At 40.1% G+C, this 14,696-nt stretch overlaps 1 protein-coding gene across 2 annotated transcripts; it reads right to left on the bottom strand.

Annotated features, from left to right (window-relative positions):
* Positions 1–3,197: 3,197 nt before the first annotated feature.
* gtf2a1 (general transcription factor IIA, 1) lies at positions 3,198–12,134 on the bottom strand. 2 transcript variants are annotated; one of them, XM_046373501.1, is made up of 10 exons: positions 11,887–12,134; positions 10,093–10,194; positions 9,529–9,733; positions 9,103–9,167; positions 7,785–7,860; positions 7,575–7,699; positions 6,995–7,099; positions 5,896–6,183; positions 5,504–5,593; positions 3,198–4,867 (listed from the first exon to the last, which is right to left on the bottom strand). In XM_046373501.1, the coding sequence occupies exons 1-10, from the start codon at positions 11,914–11,916 to the stop codon at positions 4,760–4,762; spliced, it is 1,194 nt and encodes a 397-aa protein (XP_046229457.1). In that variant the 5' UTR covers positions 11,917–12,134; the 3' UTR covers positions 3,198–4,759. The 2 variants fall into 2 exon arrangements, with proteins under 2 accessions (XP_046229457.1, XP_046229458.1); XM_046373502.1 differs by lacking the exon at positions 11,887–12,134 and adding an exon at positions 10,551–10,724.
* Between the last annotated feature and the right edge of the window lie 2,562 nt (positions 12,135–14,696).

Genomic DNA, 14,696 nt, shown 5'->3' with positions numbered 1-14,696 from the left:
ATGCGTATTTGATGTCATTCCTTACGTTGTTTCTTGTGCGAATAGGCATCGCCAGTCCTCTTGAAGAGTCAAGTTCCTCTCTCTCACAGAAAACACTTGAATGATTACTAGAGCAAAACCACAACGTTTAAGTCCATGAAAACATTTTTCCCTGTGTTGTTCTGAAAGTGGTGTACTTATCTTAAAAGTAAAATTTACAGTTTTAGTTTCCTACTGTCACTAGACGTTTCACCATGACATACAGTTGATCCACAGACAATCTACATCCATGCAGGACAATAGAGTCAAACTCTGCACTTGTTCCATTTGTGTGGATGTCTGGGCCATTAGAGTCCATGGAACGCATGCCCAGGTGGAGTGCATAGCATGCCACCTACCTGATTAAAATCAGAGCGCCATATTGTTCATTAAATGCACAGAGGAGGAAAACCTAGACAAAGGCCTCCGTTTGGTTGCAGTTGGTAAATGGAGCTAATTATGTGTGCACTGACTGCAAAGGACTTCCGAAAGAACCTGTGACCCATCAGCAGAGGTGTGAACTCAAACTCCCAATTTGGACGCAGTCAGTCTTAAGTCTTGAATGTGAAGACTTTGTCTGTGCTACAGTAAAAATGAGCTATTAATATGACATATCGTCCGGCCAAGTGTAAACTGTTTCTAACTACCACACTTGAAGGACTGACAAAACGAATACAGTGATAATTGCACACGCACACATCTAGTATTGCACTCATTGCATTACACTGTAATTTCCCAGCCTGGGATCATTAAAGCTCTATCTATCTATCTATCTATCCATCTATCTGTACATTCAAAAACTAAGCGAGGTATGAAGGATTTAAAAAGTCAAACACCGCTTGCTGGAGGAAGGGTGCACAGCAGACTGATAATGACTTGCTTAGGTCTTAAAAAACAAAGTCAGGACTTTGGCTTGGTAGTTGACTCAAGACTTCATAACTAAGATTTTATATTTAGTAGTGACTTGTAAATCAAAATTCTGCTAGCCTGGACATACAACATTCATGACAGTACACTGTACATGAGACAGTGGAGAAAAACTGGATAAGAAATTGGAAAATGAATAGAGGCTCTTTGTTCCAAAGGGCTTCAAATTTTCTGAGACTATGGTAAACGGCCATCAGGCTGCTACTGCATTCTGCTGAAGCCTACAAACTCTATTTTGCCATGCAGTTGATTGGCAGTCACCATCAGTTAGCTGGGAAGCAGAGAAAGCTATAGAGTCTAAGTTAGATATCTCCAGGGCCTCATTATAAGCCTCATTCGCCAGCCGCTGACTCTTATGTCTGAGTGTCCCGGATAGCAACAGGGCCCACTTCATCAGAAGCAGCCAGGGATACATTCTTTCTCCACTAAGTCTGTTCAGGGCTGAATAAGTCTTTGTGTCGCGTGATATACTGTAGAAGTGACAGGCTGCCTCAAATCCATTCACAATCAAGGACAAAAATCTTCATGTAGTTTCTGATTCAGCTTAAATCCTATACAGCACCACACCTTTATCTCATAATTGCCCACAAGGAAATACACAGGGATTGTATCAGTTTGGGTAGGACTTAGGAGAAAGCAGAGAGGACGCCCATGTTGTGCTTACCCTGACAGACATCCAGACTTGGGATTATACTGCTAGAAACGTGGAATTGAAGACAGGCTGGGTCTCACGTCCACTTCACATCAGATGTGGTAAGGAAGGGATTCCCAATCTGAGCTCCCTGTACTCCAGGGGATTCTTTTGCCAGGATATTTGTAAAGATTAGAGTAACTCAGGGGTGCCCAAACTTTTTTCCTTGCAGTGCCAAAACAGAAACTTGATGGTTGGCCATGAGCCAAAAGCAGACACCCACCTTATTGTCTTGTATTGTTAGAATGTGAAATGGTACAAAGATCCCAAGTTCCCTTAAATAACTGCTGTGCTTGTCTTGCTCAGATACTGAAAAATAGCTCAAAGATGCATTTTACTTAACAAGTATATAGTATAGTACTTAAAAAGTACTATATGTAAGTGTATATGTGTGTATATGTGTGTGTGTGTGTATACGTAGAACCTTATGGCAGGTCCAGTGGCTGGCCAGTTTTAACACTTATACAGAGTTCACAAGCAAGTAGAGAATGCACTAAGGTAATTGATAATTGGTGTAAATAAACAGCTACTTGTAAGAGAGAGACAGTTTAAATAGTTAAAGCAATTAGTTTACAGTTGCAATACAGCTAAAAGTAATAGCTAATCAAATAGTTATACTAGGGATCGACAGTTAAAACAGCGAAACATAATGGATAACAGCTGAAAAACAAAGCGGTTGACTCATAAGAGTTAATTAAAAGTAAATAATGAATACTTGAAATTGTTAAGGAATAAATGCGGAAATAGGGGTAAAAATTGTTAAATGTTGAAACAGTTAAATTTAGTATAATAATAATTAAATAATTAAAAGTAATAAACTGTTACAGAAGTTATCTAAATGTAAAAGTTAATGATTATAGATAGCTAAGGATGACTGGTTGGGCTGTCCATCTTCTGCCACGCCCAGTAGTAAACAAATGCAAACTATATCTGACTTTACCACTGGCGGCTCAGCTGCTTATTCATTTATTTATTTTGCAAAAGACAGCACAGCTTTTTGAGTTTTATTCCAAACTTGATTTAATTTTAAAAAATTAAAGGAATAAGAATACATTTTCTTAATTATCTGAACAGTAGGTTGAACACACACGAACAATTAGAAATCAGTAAATACATTTCAAGAAATTCTTTTCATAAGCTCATCTATCATTTGCAAATTTTGGGTAACTGAAATAAAGTTTAAAAGGCATGTTCAACATTCAACAATAAGGAGACAAACATAAAATAAAGCAACTATGAGCAAATTTTTAATTTTGGTGCCTATTAACCATGGAAAACAACTAAATACTGACCTAAAAGCCCAGGATTTTTCATGTTTATTTTTTCCTTTTGACAGTGCGCTGCTTGAATAGTGTTGCCATTGTCCCATGGCATATTATATTTATCCAAGTATGGTGATGTGTCATTGGCAAAATAGCATTTTATTCCAATTAGATCACGTCTGTGTAAATGTAGGAAAATTGCATGTTTCACCTCTACCTTAACTGTGCTTCCCTGGTGTGAAGGGGGTTCTTTAAAAATCTACAGCTTTGTATCCAACCATCAAGCAAATGGACACAAGTCAAAAAACACATACTTTATTTCAAATTGTTGCAACAGGGGCACTAAAAACAAACTGCAGAGAAACACACAGGCTGCTGCCCCCTCCCCCCCCCCAAGTTCAACTCACTTCAATAGAAAATTTTCTCATTTAAAATTCACGGATAAAATGAAAGCACAGGAGAACATATGTTGGACAAAATGGTTTGGAACACAGCGTTATGTAACTTTGTCCAGCCAACAGAAAAAAAAGGAACACTTATTAGATAATAAGAGCACAGTTTGGTGTGGCTTTCCAACCTTTCAAAATATCAAAATATAGCACATTTCATGAACATTCAGGAATAAATTAAAAAAAAAAAGAAAAAAAGAAAAAAAAAAGGGAAATCATTCTGCCCCCACCAACAAAATCTAATTTTCTATTTTACTTTTCAAACTGTGATGTTTTGAGATTACAGGGTGTGCAAGAAAAACAAACCAATACCAGAGAAAAGCGGTGACAACAGGTCAGTCAACATACATACCAGATGCTCGCAGTCTCTCTCACTCACACACACACTCACACACACACAGAGCAGAACAGAGCTGTGGCTACTGATTAACATGACTTTGATTTCACGACACATTGATAAACCCACAGTGCAAATTTTCAGACGGCTGCAGAGAACTAAAATAAGAGCAAAGAAGATACACCACCAGGACAAACTTTCAGACATTTTGTACAACTCTTAAATGAATTCAGTGTCAGCTCTTTTTTTTTTTTGATAAGTTTTGGGATATAGATGGAATGAAGCTCCAGAGAAAAGGATGAGGAAAATAACAGTATTTTTGGATTCAGCACTGCTTACAATTTTTTTTTTTTTTTTAAATGCCTTTAAACAAGTACTGGTTATATTAGGATTCCTATAATCTTACTTTGTCATAACCCTTCTTCAAATGTTTTTAAAAAAATGTTTAAAACAATAACAGGTTGTTAACTACATAAAACACTCTGGAGCACCATTTTCATAAACATGAAGTGGGACAGAATTAGGATTCGAGAATAAAAATTAGACGCCAAAAGGTCATTCTGGCCATTCTAAAGGCAGCAATCTTGACTGGTGGCACTAAGTTTGGACTTAAATGTAGACACGAGTCAATCCAGTCAACCGACTACAGTGCATCATGAAGGTGTCATCTATGGGGTTATAATGAGTGACCTTTGACCTACTGTGGTGGGACAGGTCAAGTCACCCTGGTCCACTACACCTGAATGAAGTGAAATGCTTACTTTCCAATGTGTGTGAATTCTCTCAGGAAAAAGCAAAAGAAGCCTGGAAGTAGCGAAAAAAGAAAAAAAAAAAAGATCAAGAACGCTCTGTTTGCAGGTTTTGCCTTCTCTTGTAGGTTTCTCATCCCGCAAGGCTAGGTGAGTGTTTTTGACAACACCCAGGTTTTATGGTACCTCACAGTCTTTTGGGTTTGTCAGAGTTCTCAGAGACTCAGAAGTTTCCTGAAATGAATCCAGTCACAGGATATGGAAGGATACTGAAGTGTCTGTTAACTGGATAGAGGGAGTTACAGAGTTCTTTTTTTTTTTCTACTTCACCATTCGGCATCCCCAATGGCTTTGGAGAAGACATAGTCTCTCCCATTCAGATTCATGATCCCGTCCTTCAGGTGGAATTTCCATTTGTTCTTACTTCTGTGAATCTGGGGAGTAAAGAGAAGGAAATGAATGTTGTGGGCGTAAAGAACAGATGGGCATAGTTTCATCTTACAGTGGACACGGGTCGCTAATGTCCTTAACCCACGCAACGCTAACCCTAACCATGATGTAAACCAGTCCTCACCAGTAGATCTGTATTAGCACTGAATTAGCAACAATTAATGCTCTAATACACTTAGGGGTGTGTGATGTTGTTGATCAATCACTACGCTCGAGGCTAAAATGTGCATCAGGGAAAAACAACACTGATAATAAAGCAGCAGCAATTATTTTCAACGCCTGCCACGAAACAAACAATTCAAAGGGGATTTTACAGTGGAACTGTATGATGTAGGCAAAATATCTGAACTTTATGACAATACCTGATAGTATATTTAAGCCACAAATTACCAAACTGTTACACTACAGAATTTATCATTTATAGTGCCTAAAAAAAAATTTTTTTCGACCACTGAATGAAAAAACTGCAGATTAAAGACTGGTGATCTCACCAAGGTGAGAGCTGAACCGAAGTTAAACAACACATTGTAAAATAAAAATGTAAATTTGACGTATATAATAAAGGAAATGGAAATGTGGCATTTGTCAGGTATTTTCTCACAGGACAGATCCTTTCTTACCTTGTCATACTGGCACACCACTACATTCTCTGTATCAAACAGCTCCTGGTCCTCCTCATCACTGACATCGTCCCCACTGTTCAGTGGCTCCTGAACAGGAAACCAAACCAGTAAGTTCATATTAAATGTTGTAGATGTGGTGCAAAAGCATTTGAAAAAGAATTTAATGTTTATAAAATATTTAAAAGACTGGGGGCATACTAACTGTCCCACCGATTCTGTTGTTGGAGGAAAGTACTAGTTAGTGATGACAATGTTTGAGTGTTCAAAATAACATTTTTCCCCTCAACAAGAGGAAAAATCTTATATTACTTATGCTGCTTATTGGCCAGACAAATTTGCTTTTGCAAACACTGCTTCAGTAAAAGTGTTTGGTTTCCTCTGGTGCCCACCTCTTCCACCTGCCCGTCCTCCCCCCCATCCTTGTCCTTCTCCTCCTCGTCATCTTCATCATACTCCTCCTCCTCATCCTCATCCTCTTCTGAGGAAGTATCTCCGGTGCCGTCCACCTGTAGCATCATGGGAGGCTGCTGGGCTTGAGGTTGGGACTGAGCTTGGGGCTGAGCTTGCTGCTGTGGTGGGGCCTGTGGTGCAGCTGCACCCTGGGCCTGCTGAACCTGCTGGACCTGAGCTGTTGCTGTCTGACCAGGTTGCTGTGCCATAGCTGCTGCCTGCATCACCTAATGGGAAAAGGGCCCCAGAAGAGAAAAGACTGTGACTGTCAGGTCATATGTCTAACTAACCAGATGAAAGAACAGTATGAATACACTATATAGACAAATGAATTGGGACATGTGACTGTTACACCCACAGGGACTTAAATACCATCCCCTTCTATAAATACACAGACAGCTTTGCTGCTATAACAGCTTCCACTCTCCTGGGAAGGCTTTCCACAAGACTTTGTGTGTTTCTGTGGGAATTTTCAACCATTGCAGTAGAGCATTTGTGAGCTCAGGCACTGATGTTGGATGAAAAGGCCTGGCTTCATAATCTCAGTTCCAGTTCACCCCAAAAGTGTTGGATGGGGTTGAGGTCAGAGTTCTGTGTGGGCCAGTCAAGTTCTTCCACACCAAACTCATCCAACCATGTCTTTATGGACTTTGCTTTGTGCACTGGAGCACAGTCATGCTGGAATAGAAAAGGGCCTTTACCAAACTGTTGCCACAGAGTTGGAAGCATTGCATTGTCTAACATGTCTTCCTTTGCTGAAGCATCAAGATTTCCCTTCATAGTAAAGTGCCAAACCCACCCCCCTGAAAAACAGCCCCATACCACCCATGAATTCAATAATAAAGAGGTCTGTCCGAACACTTTTGTCCTGAATCCAGCTTGTGGTCTTTTTGTGCAATATTAACACAATGGACATTACTTAAGTCAAAAACAGACATCAATGTTGATCAATATCAGGACAAAATCCAACAAGCAGGAAATATGGTGGGAAAACACAATTATGCAAATTGCTTATGCAGGAGCCGAAAAAGCGCTAACCTGTGTATTGCCTTGGACTTTGTTTCCTGAGGCTAAGACGATCTGCTGCGGCTGGATGATGACTCCAGTTTGCTGGGGCAGGCCTCCCGACAAAGGGGTCAGGACCTGCACAGACAGAAACCAGGAAGAAACAATGTTTTCAAAAGATAAATTTAGTCTATCGTCTTACTGCAATTTTCACACAGTGGTGCTATTTTGTCCAGAAGCAGGGAAAATCTGGATTTTGGCTGGATCATGTAGGGATGGATTTTAACTACTGCTGTTCAATTTCCTTGGAGACCAAGGGTGACATTTGAGTAGTGAGCTGTCCTACTTATTTCCAAGAATTGTTTTATGCTTTTCATGTGATTTCTTTTCCTATAATTCAATTATTTTCAGAAGCCGATTCTTCTACATCTCCAACACCACAGTCCTGACAGCTAATGCTTACTATATGGTGACTGTTGTTCTGAAAACCACTAGATAAACAGGACACATACACAGCCATGCTGAACTCCTAGCTCACTTTGCTTTGCACCTTTCAAAGGCATCGCCTCTCTTTACCAAATCTAAGAGTATCTGCCTGTGGAAACGAGAATACCTGCTGTATGACCGGTGCCTGCACGCCGCCAGGCTGCATCTGCTGCTGCAGGAGGATCTGCTGCTGAGGCTGCGGGATGATGTACTGAGTGCCATTGGGAGCACGCACCACCTGCAGGATCTGACCTGAGAGACAAAAAAGTATTTCTTCACAATCTAAGTATGTCTTCACAATCTGATGCACAGATAAACTTATGTGCGAATGCTCTACCTTGGCTGGTGATGAGCTGTTGGTATGCGGTGACGCCTGTGGGCAAAGCTAGGGTTGCTGCGGTAGCTGCTGCACTCTAGAGGTGGAAATGAGAACACACATTTAAGAGGGATTCAAACAAGTCAGTGATACTCACTTGCGCGCACACACAAACGAAATGTATGCTCAGAAAAGCCCTAGGGCAAAAGCCCTAAAGCGGGGGTTTAGAATGTGGAAAACAAGACAAAGTTTTAAGGTTGTCAAGGTACAAATGCTCTATGAGGATATTAAAAATACATACAAGGTACACACACACATATACACTTCTGACTTCAGTGTTAAATACATTTCTCTGCAGGGATTTAAATATATTTATGAAACACAGCACAACATCCTCACTATTAAAGTGCTAATATTCATATTCCCTTGGCAGTCGTGATAAAAACAGCCTTTACTCATTTGCATTTGCTCATTTTATGCGCCTGGTTTGACGGTGAAAGGTTAGAAATTTGCAAGTGAAGCTTTAAAACAGTGTTTGAGAATTAAAACAAATAACAAAACAAAAACAAGGCTTTCTACAACAGCACAGATGCGAGCCTCGACATTAACAGATGGCTGGCTAAAACAAGTGTTGTTGAGAGCATGAAGTACAAACGGAAAGAAGTGTTAGTGCTCCAAAATTGAAAAGTGATGAAGGAAGAAAGTGTTTGTCAGTGTGGGTGAGACACAACAGGAGCATGTTAGAGGATATATCATTTCCAGCCCCCCCCCCCACTACAATCAAGGCTGCTGACGAACTCTCTGAAGGTCCTTCCTCTTTCACTTTCCATCTGTCTCCTGCTAGACCATACTCTCAGGAAACCGCCTGCAGAGACACATTAAGATCCTCTTCTTCTAAGAACATGTGTTGGTTAATTCTGTTAAATTAACCATGTGCTTGAGTTTGTAAATACATAGTATGTTGTTTCTGAATGTAAGGTCTGACTGTACCTCATCCATGATGTTCACAAAACCAGGTAATGTTTCAGAGTTTTATTCACGTTACCTTTAGTCACGTCACATTCTGACTCTAATGTGAATAAAATGACGATTCCTTTGGGTTTAAACACTGTTGGAAGTGGGTGTGTTGGTTCAGACAGCTGTATATGGCACCAGCGTGAACAACAGCGGAACAATTTATACTTAATACACTTCCACCTTCAGGAAGTAAGGGAGTCAATTCTATCTCTGTCTACAGAGGAGATCAGCAATTGTTACATTGCAATCACTGTTCTTCTTATGAGCATAAAGCCCCCCAACTATAACTTTATGTAATATTACCTGTACATGATCTACCTACCATCCCTGTTGCACTCATGTGCTGGAGAATCTTGGGGTCTTGAACAATGACTTGCTGCTGGGGAGCTGCGGAAAGAAACATGTTTATGTTGAACCTGAATATGCTGCAGTACTTTGGTACTAATTATATCATTAGAAATTAGATTAAACAGAGAAAAAAATGAACACTAATTTGGTCAAGTCATTCAATCTACTACTGGTTCTATTAGTCTAAACTGGAAGTTATGAATAAAGAACTAACTTTTTCATTATCAAATTATATCTAGTAAATTTCCCCCGACAACCCCTATTTTCACCGGGTAAAGAATTCGAGGGTGTGCATAAGTTGTTGAAATGTTTTTGTGGAGTTGCCAAAAATACATTCACAGATGTTAGATCTTTCACTGTTCTTCAGTACCACAGTGTGGTAGTACCAATGCTGACCAACCTTGCTGCTGCTGGGGGGGCAGAAGTACTTGCTGGGCCTGTGTTGGCTGGGTGACCTGTTGGACTTGTTGGACTTGTTGGACCTGCTGAACCTGCTGTTGCTGCTGCTGCTGTTGCTGCTGCTGTTGAGCGGCCTGCAGGGCTGCCTGCTCCTCAGTATGGAAGCCCTCCACTGCCTTAGACTGCAACAATTTGTTTTCCCATAGCTGAAGCATCAGGCAGAAGGAAAGAGACAGAAAGGCCTCATTTTTCAAATGTGCAGCAAAGAGCAACCAGCAGCTGTAGGTATTTTAGAACTGGGGTGATATTGTTCCAACATGTGGGTTCCCCAGCTTTGCGATGTACCACTTCCATTTAGACAATACATCCATCAGGGCATTCTCACAGACATATACTGCATTACTGTGTGGGGGAAGTCTCAAATGTGCAGTTGACACTTAGGAAATCCTAATGAAAAGCTTGAAGCTAGCTAGTTCCTACACTACAATAAACTATAGGATGAAGCACACCTCATCAACCTTCTGCAAAAGTGACATTTCCTCCTATAGCGGTTGTACACTGTTACCGTTTTCAGCTCCAGAAGCACTTGCTCATCCACCCCCTCATCCAGGAACAGCTCTCGCACTTCATTGATCACATCCTCAATCACAGACTTATATAGTTTAGGCTGTGAGGAGGAAAGCACAAAAAAGGGAAAGAAAACACATTCTTATTACTTAAAAAAAAAAAAAGATATTTAAATTTTGTTGAAAAAATTTACAAAAAAGCTTTCAGGTATGATCAATATTTAGAATATTTTCAATATTTAACCGAGGCTTACTTTTAGACCAAAATGACTGTATAAGGTATTCAGGAATATGTTTAACAGGAAGAGAGCAGCTATTACAGTGCTTCATTTTGCTTCGCCAAATAAACAAAGTAGCACAATATGGTTATATCTGGTGTACATCTGTTGTTTATACGCAACTAAAGCCTGAAACTCGGTCCGTGCTACATAAACCCTCGGATTTAGCTACAACAAACAGTATGCATGTCACGGCACTACGTGGCTTATTATGGTAATCCACACGATCCAGGTCGAAACGTATCTCTGTCACGACCAAAAGGTACACAGTGTGTCCCTCGGGATACCGTGGCATGCATGTCGTTTAGACGACACAATAGCACCATAACACATAGGTTCAACGTAAATGAATCATTAAAAGCGAAAGACATGCAGGCCACCGCACACCGCCGACTGCACTGTGGTGTCCCCGATGTCCGCAGCACGGACCTCGGCCTCTCCTTCCCTCCCCCTCGGCCTGTCTGCTCCACTATTTAAAGCACAGTCTGGTGTTTATATGTAGAGCCGGTGACGTAGCGACGAGTAGCACCTTCCCATCCCCGGCAGTCTATATTAGAGAGCCAATATGGCTGTATAAAACCAGGCAGCAGAAAGGAGGAGGGCCAGAACCGGAGCGAGGGGAGACGAGGAAGCCATTTTACGGAGCGGCAAACGGCGCGCTTGACAAGCCCCGTATATTGCACATTATGTGGCGGAATGTGAAGGATATTTTCGGTTTAATAGCTTATCAGTGCTCAGTTTTGACAAAGTAATATGGCATTGTCGGTGGGGAGCAGGATAAAATTGTTGTGACAAGGGTAAAAGTGGTGGTTTGGGACGGTTATTCTGCCTTCTGGTCCTGGAATGGTGGACAATGATAAGGCATAGACTGACCGTTCACGACTTTCCACTAAAGAGACTTTGATTTTTGAAGAAAAAATAAGCTTAATGCATTTGCAGTGGATAGTGGCGAGGTGCTTTGCGTACATCTGCGTTTTCTAAATGATATTAAGAATAATGTAATTCTTTCAATTTGTCCTTTTATGAAAGACTAATTGACACACGATGCGTTGCCCGTAAACCAAATTAAAAGCAAAACCATCAATTACCGTTAATCTTCACCTTAAAAGAACTTATCCATACAGAAAATGTCAGAAGCCTCTGAGACAACCAACCAACAACTGATGAAAGCTCCAACCTGAAAACAGCCCATAACTTCAAACATAAAAATTGCATTTATCACTAACCCTCAACTTCGATACCACTTTTTTCTTTTTGTTTTTGCTTTTTAACAAAATACAGCTCCACCAACGTTAGCCATTGCTCCTACCTGATGGTTTTATATCAGGCAATCTAGTTTCGTAAACTGATTAAAATGACCGATTGGCCGAACTTAAGTTTTATTAGATATAACAGTGAAGTGTTTGTTAAAGCAGATTCGTTTTACTGAAATAAATAAACACCAGCTTGTCGACATTTTTCATTATCTTAACCCCCATTTTTCCCCGCTGACAATCCTTAGAGATTGATTCTTACCACTGGGTTCGAGTTAGCCGAGCTCGCCATTATACGCGTAGTGTAAAAACCACACGGAAATAGGCGAGAAATAGAGCCAAAAATTACGAAAAACGACTTAAAACAACTGGGAACGATAATTTAAAACAGCCGGCATCACTTTTGTAAATAAAACACAGTTTCAACGGTCTTATTTACAATCCCGGGCTGCGACTACCCAGCCGTCCTCCTTCCGTCGTTGTCCTGCTTTATATACTGAGCGATGGAGCTGCGAGTGCGCGAGACATAGGGCAGGGTCAAGCCGCATTTAGCGCGAGATTTCGTGGGGAGTATGATGACCAAGCAATACATCTGCTGCTGGGAAATGTAGTTTAAATATGATAAACTGAAATAAACATGCACTGATCGCATCAGTTTTATAATGCTCAGTGATCTTGTTGACTGAATTAGGTCAGCGGTAAAAATGACTCCCTGTGTCTGGAATTAACCTCAGTGCTACAGGACATGCAACTCTCTACACACTCGTAGGCTTCTAAAAAAATAAATAAACATGGATAATATTGATATTGAGTTACAGATGATGAATTTGTAAAAGAATTCCATTAATTTAAGCCCCAAAGGAAAACCTGAATTTCAGCTAAATCTTCGTTATGTAATATTTAGCGATAGAAGGCAGTTGATTATAACAGTGCGAAATGCCGCAAAACGTAATGATCCAGAGCAATAAGGGGGAACTGTAATTACCATTCTCAAGTCCCAGGCCTTCATAATTGGTCTTTATTAAAATTTAAAGGTCCAGTGTTTAGGAATTAGGGGGTCTACTTGCAGAAATTGAATATAATATTCAGAATTTTGCTTTCATTATTATATAGTCATCTGAAACTAAGATTTGCTGTGTTTTCATTACCATAGAATCAACCTTTTATATCTTCAGAGAGAGCAGGTCCTCTTTCATGGAGTCCACCTTGTGGCATGTTTGTCCTCCATGTTTCTATAGGCAAACTCTGAAAAGACAAACCAAACACCAGCTCATGAGAATTCCTGTGATTTTTTTTGCCTTTTTACTGACCACTGTAGGTTCTTCTACACACCTGAAATGGGATGTTGAGGGGAGGAGTGTTCAGATGGATGCAATCTGCAGCTTCACTGTTAGATGCCACTAAATCCCACACACTGGACCTTTAAAAGTCCCACCCAAAGTTGGTGAAGGCCCAGTGTGTAGGGTTTAGGGTGATTTAGGAGGAGAAATGGAATATAATCTGGCTTGTGTAGTAATCAAATATATGGAACAGTGTCACGTAACTAGGACAGAAGTAAAAGATAACTTAAATTCCATTAAAGTTTTTTTTATATATATAAAAAAGATGAAATAAAATATCACATGTTCATGTTTTCACAGCCAGACACAAATGGTGATGATAGGTGATGTCACAGAATGCCAACTCACAAAAGTGAACCCACTTAGGTACTGATACTAAGTCTCACTCCAAACTAAACTGAAGCATTGGCAGCCTTAAGACACATTTTTAAAATAAAAAACAACATTGTCCACAACCATGCACACGTGCACAGCACTTCACAAGTCCACCACTGTGTATTTGCTGTTGAAGTAATCCAAAAGTAAGTAATCAAGTTACGTTAATGTAGTACATGTAATTAATATTGGACTAACATTGGTTAACAGGTAATAACGTTAATAATTAGGTTTTCATTAATGTATAGGCAAACTGAAACTAAGAATTATTGTGTTTTTGTTCCCTGGGAATAAGGCCGTTTCATCTGCAGAGGGAGGTAATGCAGGTAATCTTTCACAGAGTCCACCGAGTTTATTCTAATTGTTTATATCTTTATTCTGATTGGTTTTTTATAATTATATAGTGTTGTTTTATATTTATAGCATTAGGTATTTTGTTAGGTTTTGGGCTTATACCGGGACTGGGGAAACTAATTTCTTTCCACCTCATGTTTCTACATGTGTGAAATGACAATAAAGTTCCTTGAATCCTTGAATCCTTCCTTGAAGTTGCGCTGCCATGTTTCTACAGTCAACAGAATGGAGTTTGGACAACAGTCAGATAAGTTAAGATTACATTTTAGGCTAGTTTCTTCCTCTGGTGTATTACTAAAAGATCTGAATGCTTCTTAAAGTGGTGCTTACTTTGATGTCACTTGGAGCGACTCGTTTTACACTTGTGTGATTGGTGGTTGCATTTGTAATGAGAAGTTTCATTTCAGCCACTGAGAAGCTGTAAAAGCCTCATGACTGGTCTGGTTCTGAGATGGAAGCTCACAACGGAGCTGCCATGGGTAAATGTGTGTTCTGATTTTCTAGTCTTCACATTTAATTTCTCTAAGATAACAGTGCTGCTGTGTAAGAATATTTTTGCTTCAAGAGCACCTTTCATGTAGTAACATCTTGCTGCCACAAGAGTGTGATCACATTACATCATTACATATCAGAAGTCCAGAAGACAAGCTCTCGTTTCTCTGATTCCATGACACACACACACACACACACACACACACACACACACACACACACACAAACCCTGCATTCTCTTTGTACAGCAGGCAACTATTTTACATGGAATTCAGTAAAGGTGTAAATGAAATTTTTGGATGAGCCATGGCCATAGGTCCTGTCTGATTGATCCAAATTACACGTGTCCTGACTAGCAGGAGAACATTTCAGAAAACAATAAAGCTATAAATGAGAGCTGACAAGAGAAAACATTACCTCCGTTTGTGTCTCCATGGAAACTTGCCTCACTGGTCATTGTGTGGATATGGATGATATAAAGCGGGGAACACACAGATCTCTGTGCATCAAT

Source organism: Scatophagus argus, chromosome 19 (genome assembly GCF_020382885.2).
Source record: "Scatophagus argus isolate fScaArg1 chromosome 19, fScaArg1.pri, whole genome shotgun sequence".
In the NCBI taxonomy this organism is placed as follows: Eukaryota; Metazoa; Chordata; class Actinopteri; family Scatophagidae; genus Scatophagus; species Scatophagus argus.
This window is presented reverse-complemented; position numbering and strand designations above follow the sequence as displayed.

Excerpts from the sequence above, each read along its gene's own strand:
- gtf2a1 (XM_046373501.1), bottom strand. The coding sequence starts at position 11,916 with ATGGCGAGCTCGGCTAACTCGAACCCAGTG. Across the intron at positions 7,861-9,102 it reads ACATGAGTGCAACAGGGATG|AGTGCAGCAGCTACCGCAGC; the intron begins GTAGGTAGATCA and ends TTCCACCTCTAG. Across the intron at positions 4,868-5,503 it reads TGGTGTGCCAGTATGACAAG|ATTCACAGAAGTAAGAACAA; the intron begins GTAAGAAAGGAT and ends TTTACTCCCCAG.